The sequence below is a fragment of the Quercus suber genome, unplaced genomic scaffold (assembly GCF_002906115.3).
Source record: "Quercus suber isolate HL8 unplaced genomic scaffold, Cork oak 2.0 scaffold_7, whole genome shotgun sequence".
NCBI lineage: Eukaryota > Viridiplantae > Streptophyta > Magnoliopsida > Fagales > Fagaceae > Quercus > Quercus suber.
The window spans coordinates 3,083,281-3,110,500 of NW_027069473.1; the positions used below are offsets into that span (position 1 = coordinate 3,083,281).

At 33.4% G+C, this 27,220-nt stretch overlaps 1 protein-coding gene and 1 long non-coding RNA gene across 2 annotated transcripts; both read left to right on the top strand.

Moving 5' to 3' along the window:
- The first annotated feature begins 11,669 nt into the window (after window positions 1-11,669).
- On the top strand, window positions 11,670-12,718 carry LOC136068237 (uncharacterized). The gene is made up of 3 exons (XM_065775131.1): window positions 11,670-11,676; window positions 11,863-12,248; window positions 12,476-12,718. Exons 1-3 carry the CDS (start codon window positions 11,670-11,672, stop codon window positions 12,716-12,718), a joined length of 636 nt encoding a protein of 211 aa, XP_065631203.1.
- A 2,833-nt stretch (window positions 12,719-15,551) lies between these two features.
- Window positions 15,552-27,118, top strand: LOC136068032 (uncharacterized). Its single transcript, XR_010629423.1, has 3 exons — window positions 15,552-21,308; window positions 21,745-22,363; window positions 22,506-27,118. It is a non-coding gene; the product is annotated as an uncharacterized LOC136068032 (long non-coding RNA).
- Window positions 27,119-27,220: the final 102 nt, after the last annotated feature.

Here is a 27,220-nt window from a genome sequence, read left to right on the forward strand (position 1 = left end):
GTCTTTGGATAATGTGGGTCTGGTTACCATTTATTAATGATCTTGCTAAGACATTGTCCTGATTAGAGTTTCTTTACTTGATACTTGTTCCATGTCATTGTTCCTCTAAGATAATTTATTTTACTAAAAATAGATATTTATTTCAGAACAAAATAATCAATATCTTTCATATCTCTTTTTTTTTTTTTTTTTTTTTTTTGGATAGGTAATGAAAGTTTTATTGTAAAAATACTACTTCATGCAAAAAAAAAAAAGGCACTTATATTTTTTTGTGATTATTTGTAAAGAATATGTAGTTAATGGAAACTACTTCTGGGTTTCATGTTCTGTAAACATAATATCAATGGGCATGAGATTTTACAATCAAAATTTCCCTATGGATTTCTTTGTTCTAATGCATTCATCTCTTTAGCATTCTAGTTAGTTAATGTGAAAAAATTGTTTGTGAAGACATTAATGTGGAGGAGGTTAGTAAAACTCATCAATATTGTCATCCCAGTAAGCACATTGTTATGGTCATTTGTGTGGATCCATTAGAGGTGATAACCTTATGTTGAGCCTTTACTTTATTATGTAACCTTATGTATTTTTTTGGCTATCCTATAAGTCGATAAATTTGTTGCCTCAATGTGCAGACACTAGGGACAACATGTCTATTATGTTCAGCCAAAAGAAAATTATAATTAATTTTTGGGAGTTATTATCTAGTCCCAAGATAATGGAAGTTTATAAGATTTGCTAAATTTTCTCAAATCCTTTATTCTCTTCTAATATAAGAAGCACTAATTTAATCCATTAATTGTATATCATTCATGCCAATATTCCACTCTTCCCTCTCACTTTTCCTATGACATTTTCTAACTTTTTACTTTGAATATATTCCATCTTGATATTCTGATATATGTAGTTTTCATGTGTCTCATTGTGTTGGCTTTTAAGTATGGAGGGTCATCCATATCATAAATTCACCACAGGTCAGTTTTTTAATTATTATTTTCTTGGACGATTTGTGTTTTAATTCAAAGTTGTAATTTAATTCCATAGTTTAATTCATATATTGTGTTGGCATGTATAATCTTTTCTGCTATGTGAAGTCATTTTCTGTTTAGTGAAGTTTCAAATTTTTTATTGAAGCTGAAGGACCACTGGGCCGAAATAAGTTTGAAGATTGAAGCTCTGCATTATTTTTATTTGTACTACTGGTTCTTGAGCAAAAATGCCAAGAAATATAAATTATTAATTTAATACTGATTGAAAGAAACACCGATGTCTACCCTTATGTTTTAGTTTTATCTACTGTTGTTTGGTATGGTTTTTCAAAATATTGACAGGTAAGCCAGTGGGGTTAAAAAGTATTTGTGTGTGAGTTCTTCTCCCTTTGCTCCTGGCATGAGCATAAATGAAGATGATGGCGTTTTCTCTCTCGTGACTGCTTTAAACAAGGGGCAAATACTTCTATATCCCTACAATACCTGCAGTCAGATTTCTCTCCTTGGTTTCTTTGGTTTGGTGTATGTACTTCTACAAAGCCTGATCTTACTATTATGTCTCCTGATATGAATATTTCTTTTTGCCATACATTGGTGGAGGCTAATCAATTGTGAGTGCTCCACATCTAAAATTGTAGGATTGCCATATACTTAGATATGTGGAATAGTTTACTTTATATATGTTCAACTCCCATTGCTTCATGAATGGCATTGGGGTGGTTTTGGATGGGTGACATCATATTGAATATGACCTGTATTAAGGTTGTCTCAACTTCTATTCACGCTCTTGTTGTTTCTCTCTATAAATTCTAACATTTACTAAAGAACTAAAGCCCCCCACTCCACTGTTATCTTGTCTTAAATGAACTTTATGTTATTTTATTTTCAATTTGTATGTTAAACAAACACCCAATGGGTCTTGAGCCCATGACCTCACCCTCCACTTGTCACTTGCACGTGGAGCAATTGCCATTTGAGCAGCTCACTGGCATCTTGCCTTTAAGAAACTTAGATTAATATTAGGGTAAATTGCAAGTATCTCCTAATGACAGTGATAGGAAATAATCTACACAAAACCAGAAGATGAAATTTTTCATAGGGTACTGATAACCATATTATGTGTCCACATGCCCAAATCTGTATCATATTTCTGTTTCTCACTTGTTGCTGTATTTTTTCCTAAATTCTTCAGCTTAGCCTGTTGTCCTTCAGCTTTCCTTTGCAAAGTCAACTGCTTGCAACTTATGAAGTTAGTTTTTTGTCGACCTATCATAACTTGTGAGCCAAGTCTTGCTGTCAGACCATCATAGTTGTAATGGTATGATTGTAATTCTGATTTAATGGATTTTATCTTGAATTGTGCATCAACTTTGTTGAAATGTTTTGTACTGTTGGGATTGTTTGTTTTACATTGCAATCCTTCACTACTTCATTGCATTGGTAAAATTTCCTATCAAAGTTCATTGTATTGTTGTCCATTTGTTTGATTCTAAAATTGTCTTTTTGTTTGAGTGTGACTGATCTGATACTGTATGCTTTTTTTTTTTCCTACTCTGCTTCTTTGTTCTATATATGGGGTATCTATTGTTCAAACCATGCTTTGCCAGAATTGGGGACAGTGGTTCATAAGTCGTAGCCACAACCTCTCCAAGCATCAACAATAGAAACAATGGCAATGACACCAAGGTATTCTGAAATCTCTCTCTCTCTCTCTCTCTCTCTCTCTCTCTCTCTCTCTCATTACTTTGCATGACTTTTATTCTACTCATTTATTTTATTGTTTTTCTGAAATTTCATAATTTGTGTAATTACTTTGTCAAAAAAAATTTATTTCTCTCAGTAGGTTAAATTACTTACTTTCAACAAAAACAATTGTCAAAAACTTCTTTGTTGGGTTAATTACTTTGTTCTTCTAATTGACATTTTTATTTTTTATGTAGTTATTTACTTATTTTTAGTTTGCAAATTGGTCTGTACTATTGTTGCTTTAGTTGGCTGCATGCACTTTAATTCATAAGAGGGCTTGTTTAGTTTAAAATTATTTTTTCCTTTTCTTTCGTTACTTGGAAGTTTTATATTTGGTTTGGTTATGAAGGTGTTTCCTTCTTTACTAATTCACAAATCAGCCTAACTTCTAGACTTTATAGAGGTTGGTGTTATAATATTTTATGATCTTTCTCTTTGTAATTTTCTCTTTTCAATCTATGCTTGGAAGAACTAGTCAAAATCAGTAACCTTTGCAATGAGACCCTCAAAATGTTTGGCAAAATGCTTGAGTATGTCAAGCATGTCATGCAGCACCCCTTTTCTATTGGTTTAAAAATATGCTTAATATATTGTAGTATTAAGTGGTTTTTGCTGATGTCTCTTGTGCTATGGATTGCTGCCAAGCAAAGTGGTTTGTGGGAAGATGTTCTCAATCTTAGTCAGGTGTATGTTTCCATGCGTTTGATGAAATGCTCTCTTGTGCTATAGATTGCTGCTAAGCAAAGTGTTTTGTGGGAAGATGTTCTCAATCTTAGTCAGTTGTATGTTTCCATGTGTTTGATGAAATACCTATAAGAAAGATTAAAAAGAAAAAGTATGGTCTTGTTTAGACACCCAACAAATAGTGGAAAATGTTGATTCAAGAATCCATACTACTACTTTCCTAAAGCTTTATTGAATTTGTTGCAATAATGATGGTAGTGAAAGGATTAATTCTGGGTATGGTTCTCAAGTCGTCTCATTAAAATATCGTAGCCTCACTCTTTGTCTAATTATAATTATGCACAAAATTAATAGAAAAAGGAACATCTATAAAATTTGTTTTGACTTTAGTAAGAAATTGTGGGAAAATGAAGCATGCACTACCTAATTGGGTGATTTTAATAGCTGTTTTTAAGCCAACTGTGATCTTAGCTGATCTTTGTCTCCTCTGCTTCAACCATTGCTGCAGATTCATACTTTTCAAAAAACCATTGTTGTGGATTCATGATTTATTTGAGATGAGTCATTCTTCCACTATTTGATGCTCATAAATTCCTCTACTATGAAATTTGTGAAGTTGCTTATTGCTTTGTTAGTGCTGTTTAATAATTTAGATGTTGTTGATAGGTTTTGAATAAAGTTGTACGGTTAGTATCTGTGTTGTTATTCTTAAACTGTTTCCTTTGGTTATTAGTCTGTTGTGGTTGTGTTTTGTATATGGTTTTTTCCTTAATTAAATTTGTATAGCTATTTATTTGATTAGTAGATTGGTTTAGAATTGTTATGGTTTCAATGATATCTGGTTGTTATTTGACTTATTGGATGTTGCTAAGTAATTGTCATTTAAGCCAAATCTAAGTTTTTATATTATAATTTCCTCTATCTTTCTTACTTATCAAAAAAAAAAAAAAACTATGATTTTTCTCTATCATTCAAAGATGTTGCACAATAAATATATGTAAACGTAATTTGCGGACTTTGTCCCATCCCCTAACGTCTTAATTATTCAAAAGAGGATGAGTAAGCCAAATGCTTCTGTCTTGAGTGGTTCTTTAGGTAATTTTATGTGCTGTTATAGTTATTTTGTTCTTAAGTTTTAGAATTTTTAGACAGATTCTTTACAAATGGACATGGAGCAATTGGTTGTTTTGTTGGGGTCAATAACCAGTTGTTGGTTTGGAGCCCCCCACTCCACTGTTATCTTCCTTTAAATGAGCTTTATTTTATTTCGTTTTCTGATTAGTATGTTGCACATGCACGCAATGGGTCTTGAGCCCATGACCTCACCCTCCACTTGACACTTTCAAGGGGAGGAAGTGCCAATTGAGCTAGAGTTCATTGGCATCTGCCTTCAATTTAATATTAGGGTCAATTGCAAGTATCTCCTAATGTGTCTCAGAGTTTCACATAGTCCCCTGTCATTCCGACTGCTCTCAGATTAAGAACAAATTAAGATGCATAAGAAGGAGAAAGCTGCAGAGAGCTTTGGTTGTTGTTGTCTTCCTTTTCGGATTTTGTGGCACTTTTGTGCAATAATTTTCTGTTAACTTGAGAGCAATTTGAACAGTAGGCGGCCATTTGGAATTTTGAGGTGGATATCTGTGTAACTTGTGTTAAGATCGTTTATTCCCAAGAGTACTCGTAAACTGATTTAATGCCCCAGAGAAGTTTTGTTACTGACAGGGTAGAGGAGGTCACCCAACTAACACTATGTCTATTCCACAGATTTTGAACATAATTTTTTATATTCACAAAGTACAATGAATTGAACAGTTCCAAACCCAAACATGAGTTGATTGTGAAGACCTGTATTCAACCTTGATTATCTTTCCTTTTCACCATACCCAATACAGAATGAATCTAGGTATGTGTTTTTTAGTTGATTCAATTATGAGTATATGGTTTTTAGTTAATTCAGTTATATATGGGAGCTTGGTTAATGTGACATGAGTTTCTTGATGTAGTTCATTTTAAGATTTACATCTGACCCATTTTATGATCATGCCTTTTTCCTTGTTGTGCTAATCTGTTATTGAGTTGATAATATTCAGTTTTTGTGGTTTCTCATGTTTTTTGGCATCTTGCCTTTAAGAAAATTCGATTAATATTAGGGTCAATTGCAAGTATCTCCTAATGACACTGATGAGGAAATAATCTATACATAGTCAAAAAATGAAATTTTTCATAGGGTACTGATAACCGTATTCAGTCTCTACATTCCCAATTTTGTATCATGTATTGTGTTTCTCTCTTGTTGCTGTATTTATTCCCAAATGCGTCAGCTTTGCCTGTGGTCCTTCAGCTTTCCTTTGCAAACTTAACGGCTTGCAACTCATGAGGTTAGTTTTTTGTCAACCTATCATAACTTGTGAGCCAAGTCTTACTTTCTGCCTATCATAGTAGTAATTGCATGATTGTGCTTTTGATTTTAATGGGTTTTTTAATGTATCTTAAGTCAAGTATAAATTTGAAAAAAAGATAGGTAATTGATTTTGTAGGTCTGTTGAAGGTGGCCAGATTGCTGTGATTTCTATGTCTAACTCATGAAGCTTGCTAGAAGTTTACGACTGGGAAAATAATTTACTTGATGACAAGTATTGCTAAGGCACTTCGGGTTTTCTTTCTCTTTCCATTTGAATTATGCGTTCACAATTTACTTCATAATTTGTTATTTACTCAACCCAATTCAGTTCAATGCTCAGTGAGTCTACTCATATTGCCCTATATCCTCTTCTATTCTATTATATTTGTAATGGGTGAGAGTATTCATGGTATGATTACTTAACTAGAGCCTCCCACTCCAGTGTAATCTTGCCTTAAATAAAATTTATTTTATTTCATTTTTCAATTGGTATGTTAGACACTCACACAATGTATCTTGTGCCCTGTCCTCACCCTCCACCTGGCACTTTCAAGGGGAGGAAGTACCTATTGAGCTGGAGCTCGTTGGCATCTTGGCTTTAACAAAACATTAATTTAATATTACGGTCAATAGCAAGTATATTGTAATTTGTCTCCGAGTTTCACATAGTTCCCTGTCATTCCAACTGCTCTGAAATTAAGAACAAATTAACTTGAAGATTCCATGCTGGTGACTTCAACAGCTTACTATATTATAAGGTAGACACCTATAGTTAGTCTTTATACTTGTTGGTTGATCAATAAATTTTTTACTTATATATACACGGCACGGACAAATATATGTCTTTCACGTGTACATGGAACAGGGATACTTTGGAGGTCAGACCAAAAGAAAAGTGAGCTGATGAAATTTGAAATACAAAATTTGGGATTGTTGGTTTTACATTGCAATCCTTCACAACTTCATTAAGTTGGTAAGATTTCCAATCAAAGTTCATTGTAATGTGGTCCATTTGTTTTATTTTCAATTTTTTTTTGTTAGAGTTTGTGACTGATCTGATGCTGTATACTTTTTTTCCCTACTCTATGTTTCTTTTGTCTAACATATGGGTATTAATTGTTCAAACCATGCGTTGCCAGAATAGGGGACAACGGTTCATGAGCCGTAGCCACAACTCTCCAAGCATCAACAATAGTAACCATGGGAATGACACCTTCGTATTCTGAAGTCTCTATCTCTCATGACTTTGCTTGACTTTTAATCTACTCGTTTATTTTATTGTTTTTCTGAAATTTAATAATTTGTGTAATTACTTTGTCGACAAAAAATTATTTCTCTCGGTAGGTTAAATTACTTACTTTCAATAAAAGCAATTGTCAATTACTTGCTTTGTTGGGTTAATTACTTTGTCTTTCTAATTGACTTTTTTATTTTTTAATTTAATTTACTTTTTTTAGTGTGGCAATTGGTCTCTACTATTGTTGCTGTAGTTGGCTGCATTCACTTTCATTCGTAAGAGGGTTTGTTTAGTTTAAAATTATTTTTTCCTTTTCTTTTGTTATTTGGAAATTTTATATTTGGTTTGGTTATGAAGGTGTTTCCTTCTTTGCTAACTCACATGTTAGCTTTATTTCCAGACTTTACAGAGGTCAGTGTTTTAATATTTTATGATCCCTCTCTTTGTAAGTTTCTCTTTTCAATTTATGCTTTGAAGAACAAGTCAAAATCAGTAACCTTTGCAATGAGACCCTCAAAATGTTTGACGAATTCCTAGAGTATGTCCAGCACGTCATGCGGCACCCCTTTTATACTGCTAATCTGTTATTGAGTTGATCATATTCAGTTTTTGGGGTTTCCCATGTCATCTTGCCTTTAAGAATCGTTGATTAATATTAGGGTGAATTGCAAGTATCTCCTAATGACTGTGATGAGGAAATAAGCTTTACAAAGTCAGAAGATGAAATTTCCATAGGTTATTGAAACCATATTATGTTTCTACATTCCCAAATCTGTATCATATATTTGTTTTTCTCTCTTGTTGCTGTATTTATTCCCAAATGCTTCAGCTTAGCCTGTGGTCCTTCAGCTTACCTTTGCAAAATCAACAACTTGCAACTCGAGGTTAGTTTTTTGTCAAACTATCATAACTTGTGAGCCAAGTCTTGCTGTCTTCCTATCATAGTAGTATTGGTATGATTGTGCTTCTGATTTTAATGGATTTTTTAATGTATCTTAACTCATGAAGCTCGTTAGAAGTTTACAACTGGGAAAATAATTTACTTGATGACAGGTGATGCCAATGTACTTCAGGTTTTCTTTCTCTAGTCATTTGAATTATGCATTCACAATTTACTTCATAATTGGTTATTTACTAAACCCAATTCAGTTCAATGCTCAATAAGTCTACTCATACTGCCCTGTATCCTCTTCTATTCTCTTATAGTTGTAATGGGTGAGAATATTCATGGTATGATTACTTAATTGGATGCCATTGATGAAATGTATAAATTCTGCAACTTGGTTTAATGGCTTTTGAAATAAGTAGTTAAAATTAATCCCACCCACCACCGTGGCAACACTTGAAAAATTCTACTCTTCTTCTTCAATATTTTAACTTATCTACAATCACTTGTAAAAAGTCACTAAAAGCAAAATATTATTAAAATTCTTGTGATTGCTGCCATTTGGGTTGGTTCTGCTTAAATTTTTGTCTCTGCAAATTATCAGAAACACTTAAGAAAGTATAGTAATTATATATTTTTTGATTGTTAGCAATTGTCTTGCTTCTTTTCAAATTTCTGATTTCTAGCCTATTTTCTTTCATCAAACTATTACCTATTGATTTTTCAAAATTGAAAAGTTCTGGAAAATTTGGAAATTTTGAATATTGGCTTCATCAATATTAAACCCTGAAGTCCACATGCTCATTCTTGCTCTCAACGTTTCTTGAAATCTTCACTTATTATTATCAAATAGCCTTGCCTTGTATATATTGAGTTTATGCTATAATAGTTCATGGATCAGTTCTTGGCAATGAAGTTTGTTGATTTGGGCTGGGTCATAATTGCTATATTTATAAGAGTGAATCTATTGTGGGAAAATGGAGTTGTATAAGAATGAGAAATTGGGTTCGTGAAGGTCTTGCTGTGTTTTGTTTTCTTGTTTGGATTGATAGGTCAGTTTTGCTGGTTCATGAAGTTAGTTTAAATAAAATTTCTGGCAGCACTGAAGGTGTTGATGGTTCTAATATATCTATATATGGTTTTTACCTTTTGAAGGACACGTTGATTAGATTTTGAAGACTAACTCAGAAAGATGGCGAGGAGTTTGCATCTGGGAAAATAACCAACTTGATTAGAACTGATGCCAAGGTATACCTTTTGGGATTTGTATATATAAATAACTCAAACTGTTGTTGTACACGTCCAAATTCAGTTTATCTATATATATACAGGGGTGTGTGTGTGTGTGTGTGTGTTATAGAGACTGCATTTTGTTGCCAATGTGCATATCTACATGAACAAAATGTTTAGTCTTTGCAAGGATTTTCAATTTTAACTCCATATATGTGTTCATATGTAACCAAAACAACGTATAGATTGAGTACAGTCAGATTGATGAATTATAGTTTGACACCTTTTGATATGAAAATCATTGATAGCTTAGCTTGAACAGTGTGAAATGTCCTTTTAAATGATGCTTTTATTTGCTGACATGGAATATAACGAACGAACTAATAGTTCAAAGGACTAAAAAGTTAGGATGATAAAGAAAAGTCTAGCAGCCTAGGATGTTGAAAAGCTAAAAAAAGTTTTTAGCAGGAAAAAAAAAAAATACAAAACTAACAACACATGGGCTGGGGGAGGAAAATGTTGTTCTGCTGCAGAAAAAAATTTTGTGGAGCTTTTAACCCACTTTGAAGCCAACCGAAGAGCTGAATATCTGTAATAGCCCCAAATTAAAGGAAAGATGTGCAAAGGGGAGCGGTGCTGAGTTGTCTTGGATTTTTCACATTCAAAATATCTATGTTGAAGAATGTATTAAGCACAAAGCAATTTGAAGATCATTTACATTGTTAAGGTGGATGACCAGTAAGTTTTCACCGACCTCATCCTTCTTTCTTCTCCTACACTCTCCTTTCCAACAACATAGGAATATTTTCTTAATTTCTCCAAATTTCATCCTTTGTGTCTTCAGTTTCCCCAAATATTTTTGTTTTTGACTATCTTATAGGTCAATAAATTTGTTGTCTCAATGTGCAATCACTCGGGACATGTCTATTATGTTCAGCCGAAGGAAAGTTTTAAATAATCTAGGGAGTTTTTATCTAGTCCCTAGATAATGGAAGTTTATAAGATCGCTATGTTTTCACAAATCCCCTCATCTATTCTAATATATTAAGCACTAATTTAATCCAATAAGTATATATCAGTGATGTGAATAGTCTACTCTTCCTTCTCATGACATTTTCTAACTTTTTACTTATAATAAATTCCATCGTGATATTCTAATATATGTAGTTTTCATGTGTTGGTATCATTGTATCAATGTTGTAAGCCATAGGTAGCACTTGGTTACAATGAAATTGTTTCATTGAACTTTGTGAGTTCTTTCATTCTCATCTGCTTCTCATTTGATTTCTTTATTTCACAAACTTATTATGAATCCTTTCTTGTCGGTTTTTTTCTTACTTTCAATTTAGTTTGCTATTTACTAAATTTTTTTTTCATATACTTCTCAGATTTTGGTAATCCTTCATTTCGAAAATAGTGATCATGTACTTCAGCAAAGAGTGGTCCAGGATTCACCCTTTGCCAACTATCAAGAGAGCCTTTTGGTTCCTATTCTAAGCTAGCTAAAAATAATCTAAAATTGGCATTTTCTCTCAAATGTCCTTTTTCCTAACTTTTTGACTTTGGAATAAACTATGCCATATTTCTTGTTCACTTATTTTGCTGTGTTATTGCTTTTATATTTTTCTAAACTTGTATTTTAATGTAGTGCAAGTGTGCAACATATTTTGCTGTATAGTGTATGTAGACCTTCAAATTTTTGTTTCATTCAATCCCTTCAGTTTTTTTATGTATAAATCCTCTTCTACTTATTACTATTGCATTGACTTCACTGTATTGTTTTGACTTGTCCATTCTCTAATAAGTTGGCCTTTTATTTGTACAAATTTTAAAGGTCAGTATCACGTTCACCCTTATGGGAAAAAATGTGAGTATATGACTATGGCCTCTCTCACTGTTTTTCAATGAACCTGGAATTTTAATCTTTGTTGTAGTTTGTTAACGTCATGAATTATTTTGATGCTATTTTCTAACTTGAGAAGTAATTGATGTCATAAATTATTTTAATGTCATTTGTTATGGTTTCCTAACTTGAAGCTTCCTTGCTGGTGACTTCAACAGCTTACTGGATTAATGGAAAGAAAGAAAAATTGGAGTGATATTTGTGCCGAATAGGTTGAATATTTTTTTTTTTTGTTTTTGTAAGTTTGTATTTTGTTATTGTTAATCTCATTGATTTTTAATCTTGTAAATACAACACCAATAATTAAAGACCTGTTCCCAAATTTTGGGGTTGGCTATGGATCCTCAACTGTATTATTCATTGTATCCAGGGTCCATTCAAGCTGTGCCTGTAGTGGATCTATTCCTAATAGAGTGACTGAATGTTAAGGTGGATTTCTTCCTGGCCTAGAACCGCTAAACGCCTTTGCCTTTCATTTGTTATTTATTGAAATGATTTGTGAAATAGAGTATTGTGTGCAGGAATTATATATTGATTTGTGAAATTAAAGTTGCATTATGTTTTGGGATTTGTTATTCTGAGTCGATGACTCAATGATGTGTAAGGGAATCACAACATTCTAATATTGTGTTATTCTTGAAACAGTATATTGTGATTGAGAATTACAGGATTTAACCTTCTGTTTATTATGTTTTTCTCCACATGATGCCCGTTGTTGAAATGTTTAAGAGTGGTTCACTTATATTCTGTACTTATTTATTTATTTTTTAAATATCCAACTTGCAGTTACAAGAAGAGATTTTGTAGTAAATAAAAAGCAGTCAGACAAGCAGGGTCAGAGTCATGGTTCTGGAAGGTTTGGACCAGGTGGGAATGGTTCTCAACGTAATTATGGAGGGGCTGATGGATATCAGAGTAACAATGGAGGATGGTGTGGTTATCAACAGAGTAACAGGGGATCCGATGGCTATCAGCCCAATAATGGAGGGGCTGATGGATATCAGAGTAACAAGGGAGGGCGGAATGGTTATCAACGGAGTAAGAGGGGATTCGATGGCTATCAGCCCAATAATGATGGGGGTAGTGGTTATAATGGGAACAATGGAGGGGAAAATATTTTCCAGAGGACTGAGGGAGCTGATGCTGTAAATGCAGTAGGGGATGGTTGGCAGGTGCAGGGGTGTGTGCGTGTCAGTGGAGGCAGAGGGAGAGGGGGAGGTAGGGGAAGAGGCCGTGTAGAGGGAGGGAATTTAATGAAGGTCACGAGTTTGGAAGTGAGAACCAAGATTTTGTGAACTATCCATCTGATAAGCTGGGCCAGGATACAAATGGTGGTGGCAGTGTGGAACAGAATGTGTTTTAGGGTAAAGTTTGCGAAAGTGAGGCTCAATCTGATTAGAGACCTAGAAATGTGAATTGGCGTACTGGTGGTGGTAGAAGGGGTAATGGTAGGGGAAATCATGGTTTCAGGGGACAAGATAACCGTCCTTATGATAGACAATCCGGACGTAATAATAGAAGAGGTGAAGTGTCTAATGATACTGAAGCGAAGGAAAACCGTGGTGGTGATATTGGGTCTGCAGAGCAAGTTGAGAACAGTGCTGGAGCTGAATGGTATGCTCTTTCTACAAATGAATTTTAGTATACCTGTAATTCTTTTTTCTCTGTTCGTTCATCATTCTTATTTTTAATCTTGCTGCCTGGCCTGTTTAAATTTGCTGTTTGTACCATATGTTAAGGAGGTTCTCTATTTGACCTGTCCTTTTGTATGTGATATTTTACTTTTGTAATCTATGATATCGACTGTTGTTTGGTATGGTTTTTCAAAATATTGACAGGTAAGCCAGTGGGGTTAAAAGTATTTGTGTGAGTTCTTCTTCCTTTGCTCCTGGCATGAACATAAATGAAGGTGATGGCATTTTTTTCTCGCTACTGCTTTAAACTTGCGAAGATGTAATGCAAGGGGCAAATACTTCTATATCCCTACAATATGTAGTTCTACAATGCCTGATCTTACTATTATCTCTCCCGATATGAATATATATTTTTGCTATACATTTGTGAAGGCTAATCAATTATGATTGCTCCGCATCTAAAATTGTAGGATTGCCATATAGTTAGATATGCGGAATAGTTTACTTTATATATGTTCAGCTCCCATTGCTTCATGAATGGCATTGGGGTGGTTCTGGATGGGTGACACCAAATTGAATATGACTTCTATTAAGGTTGTCTCACCTTCTATTCTTGCTCTTGTTGTTTCTCTCTATAAATTCTAACATTTACTTAAAAACTAAGCCCCCCACTCCATTGTTACTTGTCTTAGATGAACTTTATTTTATTTTATTTTTCGATTGGTATGTGATATTTTGCCTTTTTTTCATGGTGGCTGTGGCCATGGTTGGGAGCGTGGGGGCCAAGATAATGGAAGTTTATAAGATTGCTAAGTTTTCTCAAATCCTCTCCTCTTCTAATATGAAGCACTAATTTAATCCAATAAATATATATCATTCATTCATCCAGTAAATATATATTATTTTTATGTATAAATCCTCTTCTACTTATTACTATTGCATTGACTTCAATGTAATGTTTTGACTCGTCCATTCTCTAAAAAGTTGGCCTTTTATTTGTACAATTTTAAAAGGTCAGTATCACGTTCACCTTTATGGGAAAAAATGTGAGTATATGACTACAGCCTCTCTCAGTCTTTCAATGAACCTGGAATTTTAATCTTTATCATAGTTTGTTAATGCCATGAATTATTTTGATGCTATTTTCTAACTTGAGAAGCAATTGGTGACATAAATTATTTTAATGTCTTTTGTTATGGTTTCCTAACTTGAAGCTTCCATGTTGGTGATTTCAATAGCTTACTGGATTATAAGGTAGACACCTATTGTTAGTCTTTTTACTTGTTGGTTGTCATCAAAATCAACTAAAAATCATTTGCACACCTATTTATTTATATGTAGTTTTCATGTGTTGGTATCATTGTATCAATGTTGAAAGCCATAGGTAGCACTTGGTTACAATGAAATTGTTTCATTGAACTTTGTGAGTTCTTTCATTCTCATCTGCTTCTCATTTGATTTCTTTATTTCACAAGCTTATTATGAATCCTTTCTTGTCGGTTTTTTTCTTTCTTTCAATTTATTTTGCTATTTACTAATTTTTATTTTTTCATATACTTCTCAGATTTTGGTAGCCCTTCATTTTGAAAATAGTGATCATGTACTTCAGCAAAGAGTGGTCCAGGATTCACCCTTTGCCAACTATCAAGAGAGCCTTTTGGTTCCTATTCTAAGCTAGCTAAAAATAATCTAAAATTGGTATTTTCTCTCAAATGTCCTTTTTCCTAACTTTTTGACTTTGGAATAAACTATGCCATATTTCTTGTTCACTTATTTTGCTGTGTTATTGCTTTTATATTTTTCTAAACTTGCATTTTAATGTAGTGGAAATGTGCAACATATTTTGCTGTATAGTGTATGTAGACCTTCAAATTTTTGTTTCATTCAATCCCTTTAGTTTTTTATGTGATTTTTATGTATAAATCCTCTTCTACTTATTACTATTGCATTGACTTCACTGTAATGTTTTGACTTGTCCATTAGTTGGCCTTTTATTTGTACAAATTTTAAAGGTCAGTATCACGTTCACCCTTATGGGAAAAAATGTGAGTATATGACTACGGCCTCTCTCACTGTCTTTCAACGAATCTAGAATTTTAATCTTTGTTGTAGTTTGTTAACGTCATGAATTATTTTGATGCTATTTTCTAACTTGAGAAGTAATTGATGACATAAATTATTTTAATGTCATTTGTTGTGGTTTCCTAACTTGAAGCTTCCTTGCTGGTGACTTCAACAGCTTACTGGATTAATGGAAAGAAAGAAAAATTGGGGTGATATTTGTGCCGAATAGGTTGAATATTTTTTTTGGTTTTGTAAGTTTGTGTTTTGTTATTGTTAATCTCATTGATTTTTAATCCTGTAAATACAACACTAACAAGTAAAGACTTGTTCCCAAATTTTGGGGTTGGCTATGGATCCTCAACAGCATTATTCATTGTATCCAGGGTCCATTCAACCTGTGCCTGTAGTGGATCTATTCCTAATAGAGTGACTAAATGTTAAGGTGGATTTCTTCCTGGCCTAGAACCACTAAATGTCTTTGCCTTTCATTTGTTATTTATTGAAATGATTTGTGAAAAGGAGTATTGTGTGCAGGAATTATATATTGATTTGTGAAATTAAAGTTGCATTATGTTTTGGGATTTGTTATTCTGAGTCGATGACTCAATGATGTGTTATTCTTGAAACAGTATATAATTCTTGACACAACATTCTAATATTGTGTTATTCTTGAAACAGTATATTGTGATTGGGAATTACAGGATTTAACCTTCTGTTTATTATGTTTTTCTCCACATGATGCCTGTTGTTGAAATGTTTAAGAGTGGTTCACTTATACTCTGTACTTATTTATTTATTTTTTAAATTTCCAACTTGCAGTTACAAGAAGAGATTTTGTAGTAAATAAAAAGCAGTCAGACAAGCAGGGTCAGAGTCATGGTTCTGGAAGGTCTGGACCAGGTGGGAATGGTTCTCAATGTAATTATGGAGGGGCTGATGGATATCAGAGTAACAATGGAGGATGGAGTGGTTATCAATGGAGTAACAGGGGATCCGATGGCTATCAGCCCAATAATGGAGGGGGTAGTGGTTATAACGGAGGGGCTGATGGATATCAGAGTAACAATGGAAGGTGGAATGGTTATCAACGGAGTAACAGGGGATCTGATGGCTATTAGCCCAATAATGAAGGAGGTAGTGGTTATGATGGGCACAATGGAAGGGAAAATAGTTTCCAGAGGACTGAAGGAGCTGATGCTGTATATGCAGTAGGGGATGTTTGGCAGGTGCAGGGGCATGTTGTGTCAGTGGAGGCAGAGGGAGAGGGGGAGGTAGGGGAAGAGGCCATGGTAGCGGGAGGGGATTTAGTGAAGGTCATTAGTTTGGAAGTGAGAACCAAGATTTTGTGAACAGTTATCCATCTGATAAGCCAGGCCAGGATACAAATGATGGTGGCAGTGTGGAACAGAATGAGTTTTAGGGTAAAGGTCGTGAAAGTGAGGCTCAATCTGATGAGAGACCTAGAAATGTGAATTGGGGTTCTGGTGGTGGTAGAAGGGGTAATGGTAGGGGAAATCATGGTTTCAGGGGACAAGATAACCGTCCTTATGATAGACAATCTGGATGTAATAATAGAAGAGGTGAAGTGTCTAATGATACTGAAGCGAAGGAAAACCGTGGTGGTGATATTGGGACTGCAGAGCAAGTTGACAACAGTGCTGGAGCTGAATGGTATGCTCTTTCTACAAATGACTTTTAGTATACCTGTAATTCTTTTTTCTCCGTTCGTTCATCATTCTTATTTTTAATCTTGCTGCCTGGCCCGTTTAAATTTGCTGTTTGTACCATATGTTAAGGAGGTTCTCTATTGACCTGTGCTTTTGTATGTGATATTTTACTTTTGTAATCTATGATATCGACTGTTGTTTGGTATGGTTTTTCAAAATATTGACAGGTAAGCCAGTGGGGGTTAAAAGTATTTGTGTGAGTTCTTCTTCCTTTGCTCCTGGCATGAGCATAAATGAAGATGATGGCATTTTTTCTCTCGTGACTGCTTTAAACTTGTGAAGATGTAATGCAAGGGGCAAATACTTCTATATCCCTACAATACCTGCTGTTAGATTTCTCTCCTTGTTTTCATTGGTTTGGTGTATGTAGTTCTACAATGCCTGATCTTACTGTTGTCTCTCCTGATATGAATATATATTTTTGCTATACATTGGTGAAGGCGAATCAATTGTGATTGCTCCGCATCTAAAATTGTAGGATTGCCATATAGTTAGATATGTGGAATAGTTTACTTTATATATGTTCAACTCCCATTGCTTAATGAATGGCATTGGGTTGGTTTTGGATGGGTGACACCAAATTGAATATGACCCATATTAAGGTTGTCTCACCTTCTATTCTTGCTCTTGTTGTTTCTCTCTATAAATTCTAACATTTACTTAAAAACTAAAGCCCCCCACTCCATTGTTACTTGTCTTAAATGAACTTTATTTTATTTTATTTTTCAATTGGTATGTTATACACACACCCAATGGGTCTTGAGCCCATGACCTCTCCCTCCACTTGGCACTTGCTAGTGGAGTAAGTGCCAATTGAGCTAGGGCTCACTAGCATCTTGCCTTTAAGAAACTTCGATTAATATTAGGGTAAATTGCAAGTATCTCCTAATGACAGTGATGAGGAAATAATCTACACAAAACCAGAAGATGAAATTTTTCATAGGGTTCTGATAACCATATTATGTGTCTACATGCACAAATCTGTATTATATATTCTGTTTCTCACTTGTTGCTGTATTTATATCTTTAACGTGTACAGGGAACTGGGATACTTAGGAGGTCAGACCAAAATCAAAATGAGCGTATGAAATTTGAAATACAAAGTTTGGGTTTGTTGGTTTTACATTGCAATCCTTCCTTCACTACTTCATTGCGTTTGTAAAATTTCCCATCAAAGTTCATTGTATTGTGGTTCATTTGTTTGATTTTAAAATTGTCTTTTTGTTTGAGTGTGACTGATCTGAAACTGTATTTTTTTTCCCCGACTCTATGCTTCTTTGGTCTATATATGTGTATCTATTGTTCAAACCATGCTTTGCCAGAATTGGGGACAATTGTTCATGAGCCGTAGCCACAACCTCTCCAAGCATCTACAATAGAAACAATGGCAATGACACCAAGGTATTCCGAAGTCTCTCTCTCTCTCATTACTTTGTGTGACTTTTATTGTCCTCATTTATTTTATTGTTTTTGTGAAATTTTATAATTTGTGTAATTACTTTTGTCAACAAAAATTTATTTCTCTCGGTAGGTTAAATTATTTACTTTCTACAAAAACAATTGTCAAAAACTTCTTTGCTGGGTTAATTACTTTGTTCTTCTAATTGACATTTTTATTTTTTATTTATTTATTTACTTATTTTTAGTTTGCAAATTGGTCTCTTCTATTGTTGCTGTAGTTGGCTGCATACGCTTTCATTTATAAGAGGGCTTGTTTAGTTTAATTTTTTTTTTCCTTTTCTTTTGTTACTTGGAAATTTTATATTTGGTTTGGTTATGAAGGTGTTTCCTTCTTTACTAATTCACAAATTAGCTTAACTTCTAGACTTTACAGAGGTCAGTGTTATAATATTTTATGATCTTTCTCTTTGTAATTTTCTCTTTTCAATCTATGCTTGGAAGAACGAGTCAAAATCAGTAACCTTTGCAACGAGACCCTCAAAATGTTTGACCAAGTGCTAGAGTATATGTCAAGCAAATCGTGCAGCACCCCTTTTTTATTGGTTTAAAAATATGCTTAATATATTGTTATATTAAGCGGTTTTTGCTGATGTCCCTGGTGCTATAGATTGCTGCCAAGCAAAGTGGTTTGTGGGAAGATGTTCTCAATCTTAGTCAGGTGTATGTTTCCATGCGTTTGATGAAATTCTCTCTTGTGCTATAGATTGCTGCCAAGCAAAGTGGTTTTTGGGAAGATGTTCTCAATCTGAGTCAGGCATATGTTTCCATGTCTTTGATGAAATGCCTATAAGAAAGATTAAAAAGAAAAAGTATGGTCATGTTTAGACATATAACAAATAGTGGAAAATGTCGATTCAAGAATCCATACTACTACTTTCCTAAGGCTTTGTTGAAGTTGTTGCAACAATGAAGGTAGTGAAAGGATTGATTCTAGGGTTGGTTTTCTAGTTGTCTCATTAAAATATCGTAGTCTCACTCTTTGTCTAATTATAATTATGCACAAAATTAATAGAAAAAAAAATGTGTAAGTTTTTTTTTTTGACTTAAGTAAGAAATTGCGGGAAAATGAAGCATGCATTACCTAATTGGGTGATTTTAATAGCTGTTTTTAAGCCAACTGTGATCTTAGCTGATCTGGGTCTCCTCTGCTTCAGGCATTGTTGCAGATTCTTACTTATCAAAAAACTATTGTTGTGGATTCTTGATTTATTTTAGATCAGTCATTCTTCCACTATTTGATGCTCATAAATTCCTCCACTATGGAATTTGAGAAGTTGCTTATTGCTTTGTTAGTGCTGTTTAATAATTTAGATGTTGATAGGTTTTGAATAAATTTGTACCGTTAGTATCTTTGTTGTTATTCTTAAACTGTTTCTTTTTGTTATTAGTCTGTTGTGGCTGTGTTTTGTATATGGTTTTTTCCTAAATTAATTTTGTATGGCTATTTATTGGATTAGTAGATTGGTTTAGAATTGCTATGGTTTCAATGATATCTGGTTGTTATTTGACTTTTTAGTTATTTCTAACTATGATGTTGCTAACTAATTGTCATCTAAGCCAAATCTAAGTTTAATATTATAATTTTCTGTGTCTTTCTTACTTATCAAAATAATAAAAAATTATGATTTTCCTCTACCATTCAAAGATGCTGCACAATAAATATATGTAAACCTAATTTGCAGACTTTGTTGAATCCCCTAGCATCTTAATTATTCAAAAGAGGATGAGTAAGCCAAATGTTTCTGTCTTGAATGGTTCTTTTAGTAATTTTATGTGCTTATAGTGATTTTGTTCTTAAGTTTTGAAATTTTTAGGCAGATTCTTTTCAAATGGACATGGAGCAATTGGTTGTTTTTGTTTTGGGTCAATAACCCGTTGTTGGTTTGGGTTTTAAAAGCTTGTCTACTTAAAAACTAGAGTCTGCCACTCCACTGTTATCTTCCTTTAAATAAACTTCATTTATTTCGTTTTCTGATTGGTAGGTATGTTACACATGCATGCAATGGGTCTTGAGCCCATGACCTCACCCTTCTCTTGACACTTTCAGGGGGAGGAAGTGCCAATTGAGCTAGAGTTCATTGGCATCTTGCCTTTGATTTAATATTAGGGTCAATTGCAAGTATCTCCTAATGTGTCTCAGGGTTTCACATAGTCCCCTGTCATTCCAATTGCTCTCAAATTAAGAACAAATTAAGATGCATAAGAAGGAAAAAGCAGCGGAGAGCATTGGTTGTTGCTGTCTTTATTTTCAGATTTTGTGGCACTTTTGTGCAATTATTCGCTTTTAACTTGAGAGCAATTTGAACAGTAGGGGGCCGTTTAGAATTTTGAGGTGGATATCTGTAACTTGTATTAAGATCATTTAATCCCAAGAGTACTCGTAAACTGATTTTATGCTCCAGAGAAGTTTTGTTAGTGACAGGGTTGAGGAGGTCACCCAACTAACACTATGAAAATGTGTCTATTCCACTGCTTTTGAACATAATTTTTAATATTGACATTAATAAGCAAAAGTACAAGAACTTAACAGTTCCAAACCCAAACATGAGTTGATTGTTAAGACCTATATTCAGCCTTGATTATCTTTCGTTTTCACCATATCCAATACAGAATGAAGCTAGGTATATGTTTTTTAGTTGATTCCATTATGAGTATATGTTTTTTAGTTAATTCAATTATATATGGGAGCTAGGTTAACATTACATGAGTTTCTTGATGTAGTTCATTTTAAGATTTACGTTTGACCCATTTTATGATCATGCCTTTTTCCTTGTTGTGCTAATCTGTTATTGAGTTGATAATATTCAGTTTTTGTGATTTCTCATGTTTTTTGGCATCTTGCCTTTAAGAAACTTTAGTGAATATTAGGGTAAATTGCAAGTATCTCCTAATGACAGTGATGAGGAAATAATCTCTACAGTCAAATGATGAAATTTTTCATAGGGTACTGATATCCATATTTGGTCTCTACATTCCCAAATCTGTATCATATATTGTGTTTTTCTCTTGTTGCTGTATTTATTCCCAAATGCTTCAGCTTAGCCTGTGGTCCTTCAGCTTTCCTTTGCAAACTCAACGGCTTGCAACTCATGAGGTTAGTTTTTTGTTAACCTATCATAACTTGCGAGCCAAGTTTTGGTGTCTGACTATCATAGTAGTAATGGTATGTTTGTGCTTCTGATTTTAGTGGATTTTTTAATGTATCTTAAGTCAATTATAAATTTGAAAAGATAGGTAATTGATTTTGTAGGTCTGTTGAAGGTGGCCAGATTGCTGTGATTTATATGTCTAACTCATGAAGCTTGCTAGAAGTTTACGACTGGGAAAGTAATTTACTCGATTACAAGTATTGCCAAGACACTTCGGGTTTTCTTTCTCTTTCCATTTGAATTATGTGTTCCAATTTACTTCATAATTGGTTATTTTCTAAACTTGGTTTAATGGCTTTTGAAATAAGTAGCAGATATTAATCTCACCAAGCACTGTTGTAACACTTGAAAAATTCTACCCTTCTTTTTGAACTTATCTGCAATCACTTCTAAAAAGTCGATAAAAGCTTAATATAATTTAATTTTTTGTGATTGCTGCCAATTGGCTTGGTTCTACTTAAATTTTTGTTTCTGCAAATTGTCACTAACACTTAAAAAGTTGCCAAAAGTATAGTAATTAAATCTGTTCTTGATTGTTTGCAATTGTCTTGCTTCTTTTCCAATTTCTGATTACTAGCCTATTTTCTTGCGTCAAATTTTTAGCTATTAATTTTTTAAAATTGAAAATTTCAGGATAACGTGGAAATTTTGAATATTGGATTCATTACTATTACAGCCTGAAGTCCACATGCTCATTCTTGGTCTCAGCGTTTCTTGAAATCTTCACTTATTGGTGACAAACAGCCTCGCCGTGTATTTATTGAGTTGATACTGTAATAGTTCATGGGTCATAATTGCTATATTTATAAGAGTGAATTTGTTGCGGGAAAATGGAGTTGACTTGTATAAGAATGAGAAATTGGGTGAGTGAATGTCTTGCTGTTTTTTGTTTTCTTGTTTGGATCGGGAGGTCAGTTTTACTGGTTCATGAAGTCAGTTTAAATAAAATTTCAGCAAGCACTGAAGCTGTTATGGTTTCTACCTTTTGAAGGTGGACACGTTCCTTAGATTTTGAAGTCTAACTCAAAAAGATGGCGTGGGCCGAGGAGTTTGCATCTGGGAAAATAACCAACTTGATTAGAACTGATGCCAAGGTACTTTAATATGTTTTCTCTTTACCTTTTGGGATTTGTAGGTCTGTTGAAGGCGCACTTTGAGAAAGACTGTGCAGAGAAAGGTCACTCTTGATACGGATTTTGAGTCATTGCAACTTGTTAAGAAAAAGAAAAATGACAGCCTTGTCATCAAACCGGTGGGTAAACTAGTTTGTAGTCTTTTTTTTTTTTTTCATTGGTTGTATGTTATGTTTGATTTTTTTTTTTTTTTTTTTTTTTTTTCATTGGTTGTATGTTATGTTTGAATGGTTTCATGTTGCTTTTCTAACGTTAATCCAGAAGTCTGAGGAGAAGCTTAAGAAGAGAAATAGCCTTGAAAAAGACGACAAAGCTCGGAAGGTAACTTATGACATTCCCTTGAATGCAATATGTTCAGTTCCCTTACTTTTTTCTAGATCTCTTCATTTCTGTGATAATTGTTCTTGGCTGATATATATGTGTTTACATACCAAGAAACAAAAGCTTAAATATGTATTTGCATTGCCGATTTGTTATTTTCTGTCTAACATTTTATATTAACAATATTAAATCAGTTCTTTACTTTGGTTAGTAAGTCTGTCCCTAATTCAACTATATCTAAATCATGTTTATATCACTCCTGATATTTGATGCATGGCAGCTAAAGCGTACTCTTTCATGGTCAAAATTTATGTTCCCGCTGTGATGCTTGATTCATTTTGTTAGGGGAATAGTATCTACACGCTTTCTTCTCTGCACCGTAGTCATGCGGTCTCTCTGTTTTATTTATATTTCCGTTCTTTTCCTTCAGCCATTATATCCATGTAGTGCAGAAGTGGATGGCGGTGGGTGGATCCAGGGTTTATCTCAGTATGGTGTTCTCATATAATACATATGTTTTGTTTGCAGTCGATGAACATTAATGAATTCCTGAAACCAGCTGTTCCTGCTCGTGGTTGTGGTGGCTGTGGCCGTGGTTGGGAGCGTGGGGGCCAAGATCATGGAAGTTTATAAGATAGCTAAGTTTTCTCCAATCCTCTCTTCTCTTCTAATAATGAAGCGCTAATTTACTCCAATATGTATATATCATTCATGCATTTGGTTCCAATGCATTTGTTTCTTTGAACTTTGTGAGTTCTTTCATTCTCATATGCTTCTCATTTGATTTCTTTATTTCACAAACCTATTATGAATCCTTTCTTGATGGTTCTTTTTGTTACTTTGAATTTAGTTTGCTATTTACTAAATTTGTTGTTCATATACTTCTCAGATTTTGGCTATCCTTCATTTCCAAAACAGTGGTCATGTACTTAAGCAAAGGGTGGTCCAGCACCCTGTTCCAAATATCTAGAAAAACTTTTGGTTCCTATCCTAAGCTAGCTCAAAATAATCTAAAATTGGTATTCTCTGTCAAATACCCTGTTTCCTAACTTTTTACTTTGGAATAAACTATACCATATTTCTTATTCACTTATTTTATTGTGATATTGCTTTTATATTGTTCAAACTTGAATTTTAATGTAGTGCAAGTGTGCAACATATTTTGCTTTATAGTGTATGTAGACTTTCAAATTTTTGTTTCATTGAATCCCTTTAGTTTATTTTATTTTATTTTATTTTTTATTTTTATGGATAAAATTCTCTTCTACTTGTTACCATGGTGTTGACTTTACTGCAATGTTTTGACTTGTCCATTCTCTAATAAGTAGGCTTTTTATTTGTACAAATTTTAAAGTTCAGTATCACATTCACCCTTATGAGAAAAAATGTTGAGTAAATGACTATGGCCTTTGACACTGTCTTTCAGTGAACCTAGAATTTTAAACTCTGTCATGGTTTGTTAACATCGTGAATTATTTTGATGCTATTTTCCAACTTGATGACATAAATTATTTTAATGTTGTTTTTTATGGTTTCCTAACTGGAAGCTTCTATGCTGGTGTGACTTCACAGCTTACTGGATTATAAGGTAGACACCTATTGTTAGTCTTTTTACTCGTTGGTTGTCATCGAAATCAACTAAAAATCATTTGAACACCTCTCTATTAGAAAATTTAAAAATACTAGCTTTGATTGAGGTTTTTCGTCTGCATTTTTAACTAACTTGAAAAAAAAAAGACAAAAATTATAGTAATTGACTTTGGACTTTGTTTTAACTTCACTTCCTAATTATTTTTTTATGGTGATTTTTATATTTGATTTGAGTTCATAACAGTAGGAACTTGACATGTGAACATTTACTTTGTTGTGAGACATAGATTCCATTTCATTAAAACTGTAAAATGTTGGGAGATATCTGTATTCAGCAAAAAAAAAAAGTGTATCTGTTACCTTTATATTTAATTATACTTTGGTAGTATGGTGACATTGCTTCTTTGTTTGTGTAATCATCTCTAATAGGCTTGGCTTGATTCAATTGTAGCATCGTCATGTTGTAGAACTTTTAGAAGTCAACGTTGTCATTGTAAATTGGTATATTTAAGGTGTTGAATTGATTATGGTATGTCTTCTTTTGCACAGAAAACTCATTGAGATCTTTCATTGATCTTTGTGAGTTCTTTCAATCTCATCTTCTTCTCTTTTGATTTCTTTCTTTCACAAACCTATTATGAATCCTTTCTTTTTGGTTCTTTTTCTTACTTTCAATTTAGTTTGCCATATACTAAATTTTTTGGTCATATACTTTTCAGATTTTGATCATCCTTCATTTCCAAAATAGTGGTCTTGTACTTCAGCAAAGACTGGTCCAGGATTCACCCTGTTCCAAATAGCCAGAAAAACTTTTGGTTCCTATTCTAAGCTAGCTCAAAATAATCTAAAATTGGTATTTTCTCTCAAATTTCCTTATCCCTAACTTTTCACTTTGGAATAAAGTAGTTTTTTTTTTTGGTTTTCACTTACCATATTTCTTGTTCACTCATTTTATTGTGATATCACTTTTATTTTGTTTCAAAATGGTATTTTAATGCAGTGCAAATGTGCACCGTATTTTGCTATATAGTATATGTTGACTGTCAAATTTTTGTTCCATTCAATCCCTTTAGTTTGTTTTTTTATAATTATTTTTATGTTTAAATTTCTATTCTACTGGTTACCATTGCATTGACTTCACTGTAATGTTTTGGCTTGTACGTTATCAAAGAAGTCGGCTTTCTATTTGTACAAATTTTAAAGGTTAATATCACGTTTCATCCTTATAAGGGAAAATGTTGAATATATGACCATGGCCTCTGCCACTGTCTTTAAGTGAGCTTGGAATTATAAACTCCGTCATGGTTTGTTAATGTCATGAATTATTTGAATACCAGACATGGGCTAATTAAATTTGAAATACGAAGTTTGGGATTGTTGGTTTTACATTGCAATCCTTCACTGCTTCGTTGTGTTGGTAAAATTTCCTATCAATGTTTTTTTTTCCTAGTTTTTTGCATAAAATTCTCTTCTACTTGTTACCATTGCATTGGCTTCACTGTAATGTTTTGACTTGTCTGTTATCAAATAAGTAGGCCTTTTATTTGTACAAATTTTAAAGGTCAATATCACGTTCATCCTTATAAGGGATAATGTTGAATATATGTCTGCGGCCTCTGATACTGTCTTTAAGTGAGCCTGGAATTTTAAACTCCGTCATGGCTTGTTAACGTCACGAATCCTTTCTTGTCAGTTAACATCATGTATGAATTATTTCAACCTTTTTATGAATCCTTTTTTGTTGGTTCCTTTTCTTACTTTCAGTTTAGTTTGCTATTTACTAAATTTTTTTTTCATATACTTCTCAGATTTTTTGGTTATTCTTCATTTCCCAAATAGTGGTCATGTACTTCAGCAAAGAGTGGTCCAGGATTCACCCTGTGCCAAATATCAAGATAGCCTTTTGGTTCCTCTTCTAAGCTAGCTTAAAATAATCTAAAATAGTATTTTCTCTCAAATGTCCTTTTTCCTAACTTTTTACTTTGGAATAAACTATACCGTATTTCTTGTTCACTTATTTTGCTGTGATATTGCTTTTGTATTGTTCTAAACTTGAATTTTAATGTAGTGCATGTGTGCAACATATTTTTCTGTATAGTGTTTGTAGACCTTCAAATTTTTGTTTCATTCAATCCCTTTAGTTTTTTTTATATATTATTTTTATGTATAAATCCTCTTCTACCTATTACCATTGCGTTGACTTCACTGCAATGTTTTGACTTGTCCATTCTCTAATAAGTTGGCTTTTTATTTGTACAAATTTAAAGGTCAGTATATGACTATGGCCTCTTTCACTGTCTTTCAGTGAACCTGATATTCTAATATTTGTTGTAGTTTGTTAACATCATGAATTTTTTTGATGCTATTTTCTAACTTGAGAAGTAATTGATGACATAAATTATTTTAATGTTGTTTTTTATGGTTTCCTAACTTGAAGCTTCCATGCCGGTGACTTCAACAGCTTACTGGATTATAAGGTAGACACCCATTGTTAGTCTTTTTACTTGTTGGTTGTCATCAAAATCAACTGAAAATCATTTGCACACCTCTCTGTTAGAAAATTTAAAAATACTAGATTGAGGTTTTCCATCTGCAATTTTAACTAACAGGAAAAAAAAGACAAAAATTATAATAGTTGACTTTGGACTTTGTTTTAACTTCTCTTCCCAATTATTTTTATATGGTGATTTTTATGTTCAATTTGAGTTCATAACAGTAGGAACTTGACATGTGAACATTTACTTTTTTGTGAGGCAAAGATTTCATTTCATTGAAACAATAAAGTGTAGGGAGATGTCTGTTATTCAGTAAAAAAAAAAAAACTGTATCTGTTACCTTTATATTTTATTATGCTTTGGTAGTATGCTTAGCATATTTTATATCATTGGATTCATGTATTATGCTGCATTGCCTCTTTGTTTGTATAATCATCTCTAATAAGCTTGGCTTGATACAACATATTGTAGAACTTTTAGAAGTCAACGTTGCCATTGTAACCTTGCCACCCCCCCCCCCCCTCCCCCCAACCCTCAGTTGATTTCTTTAAGGTGTTGAATTGATTCTGG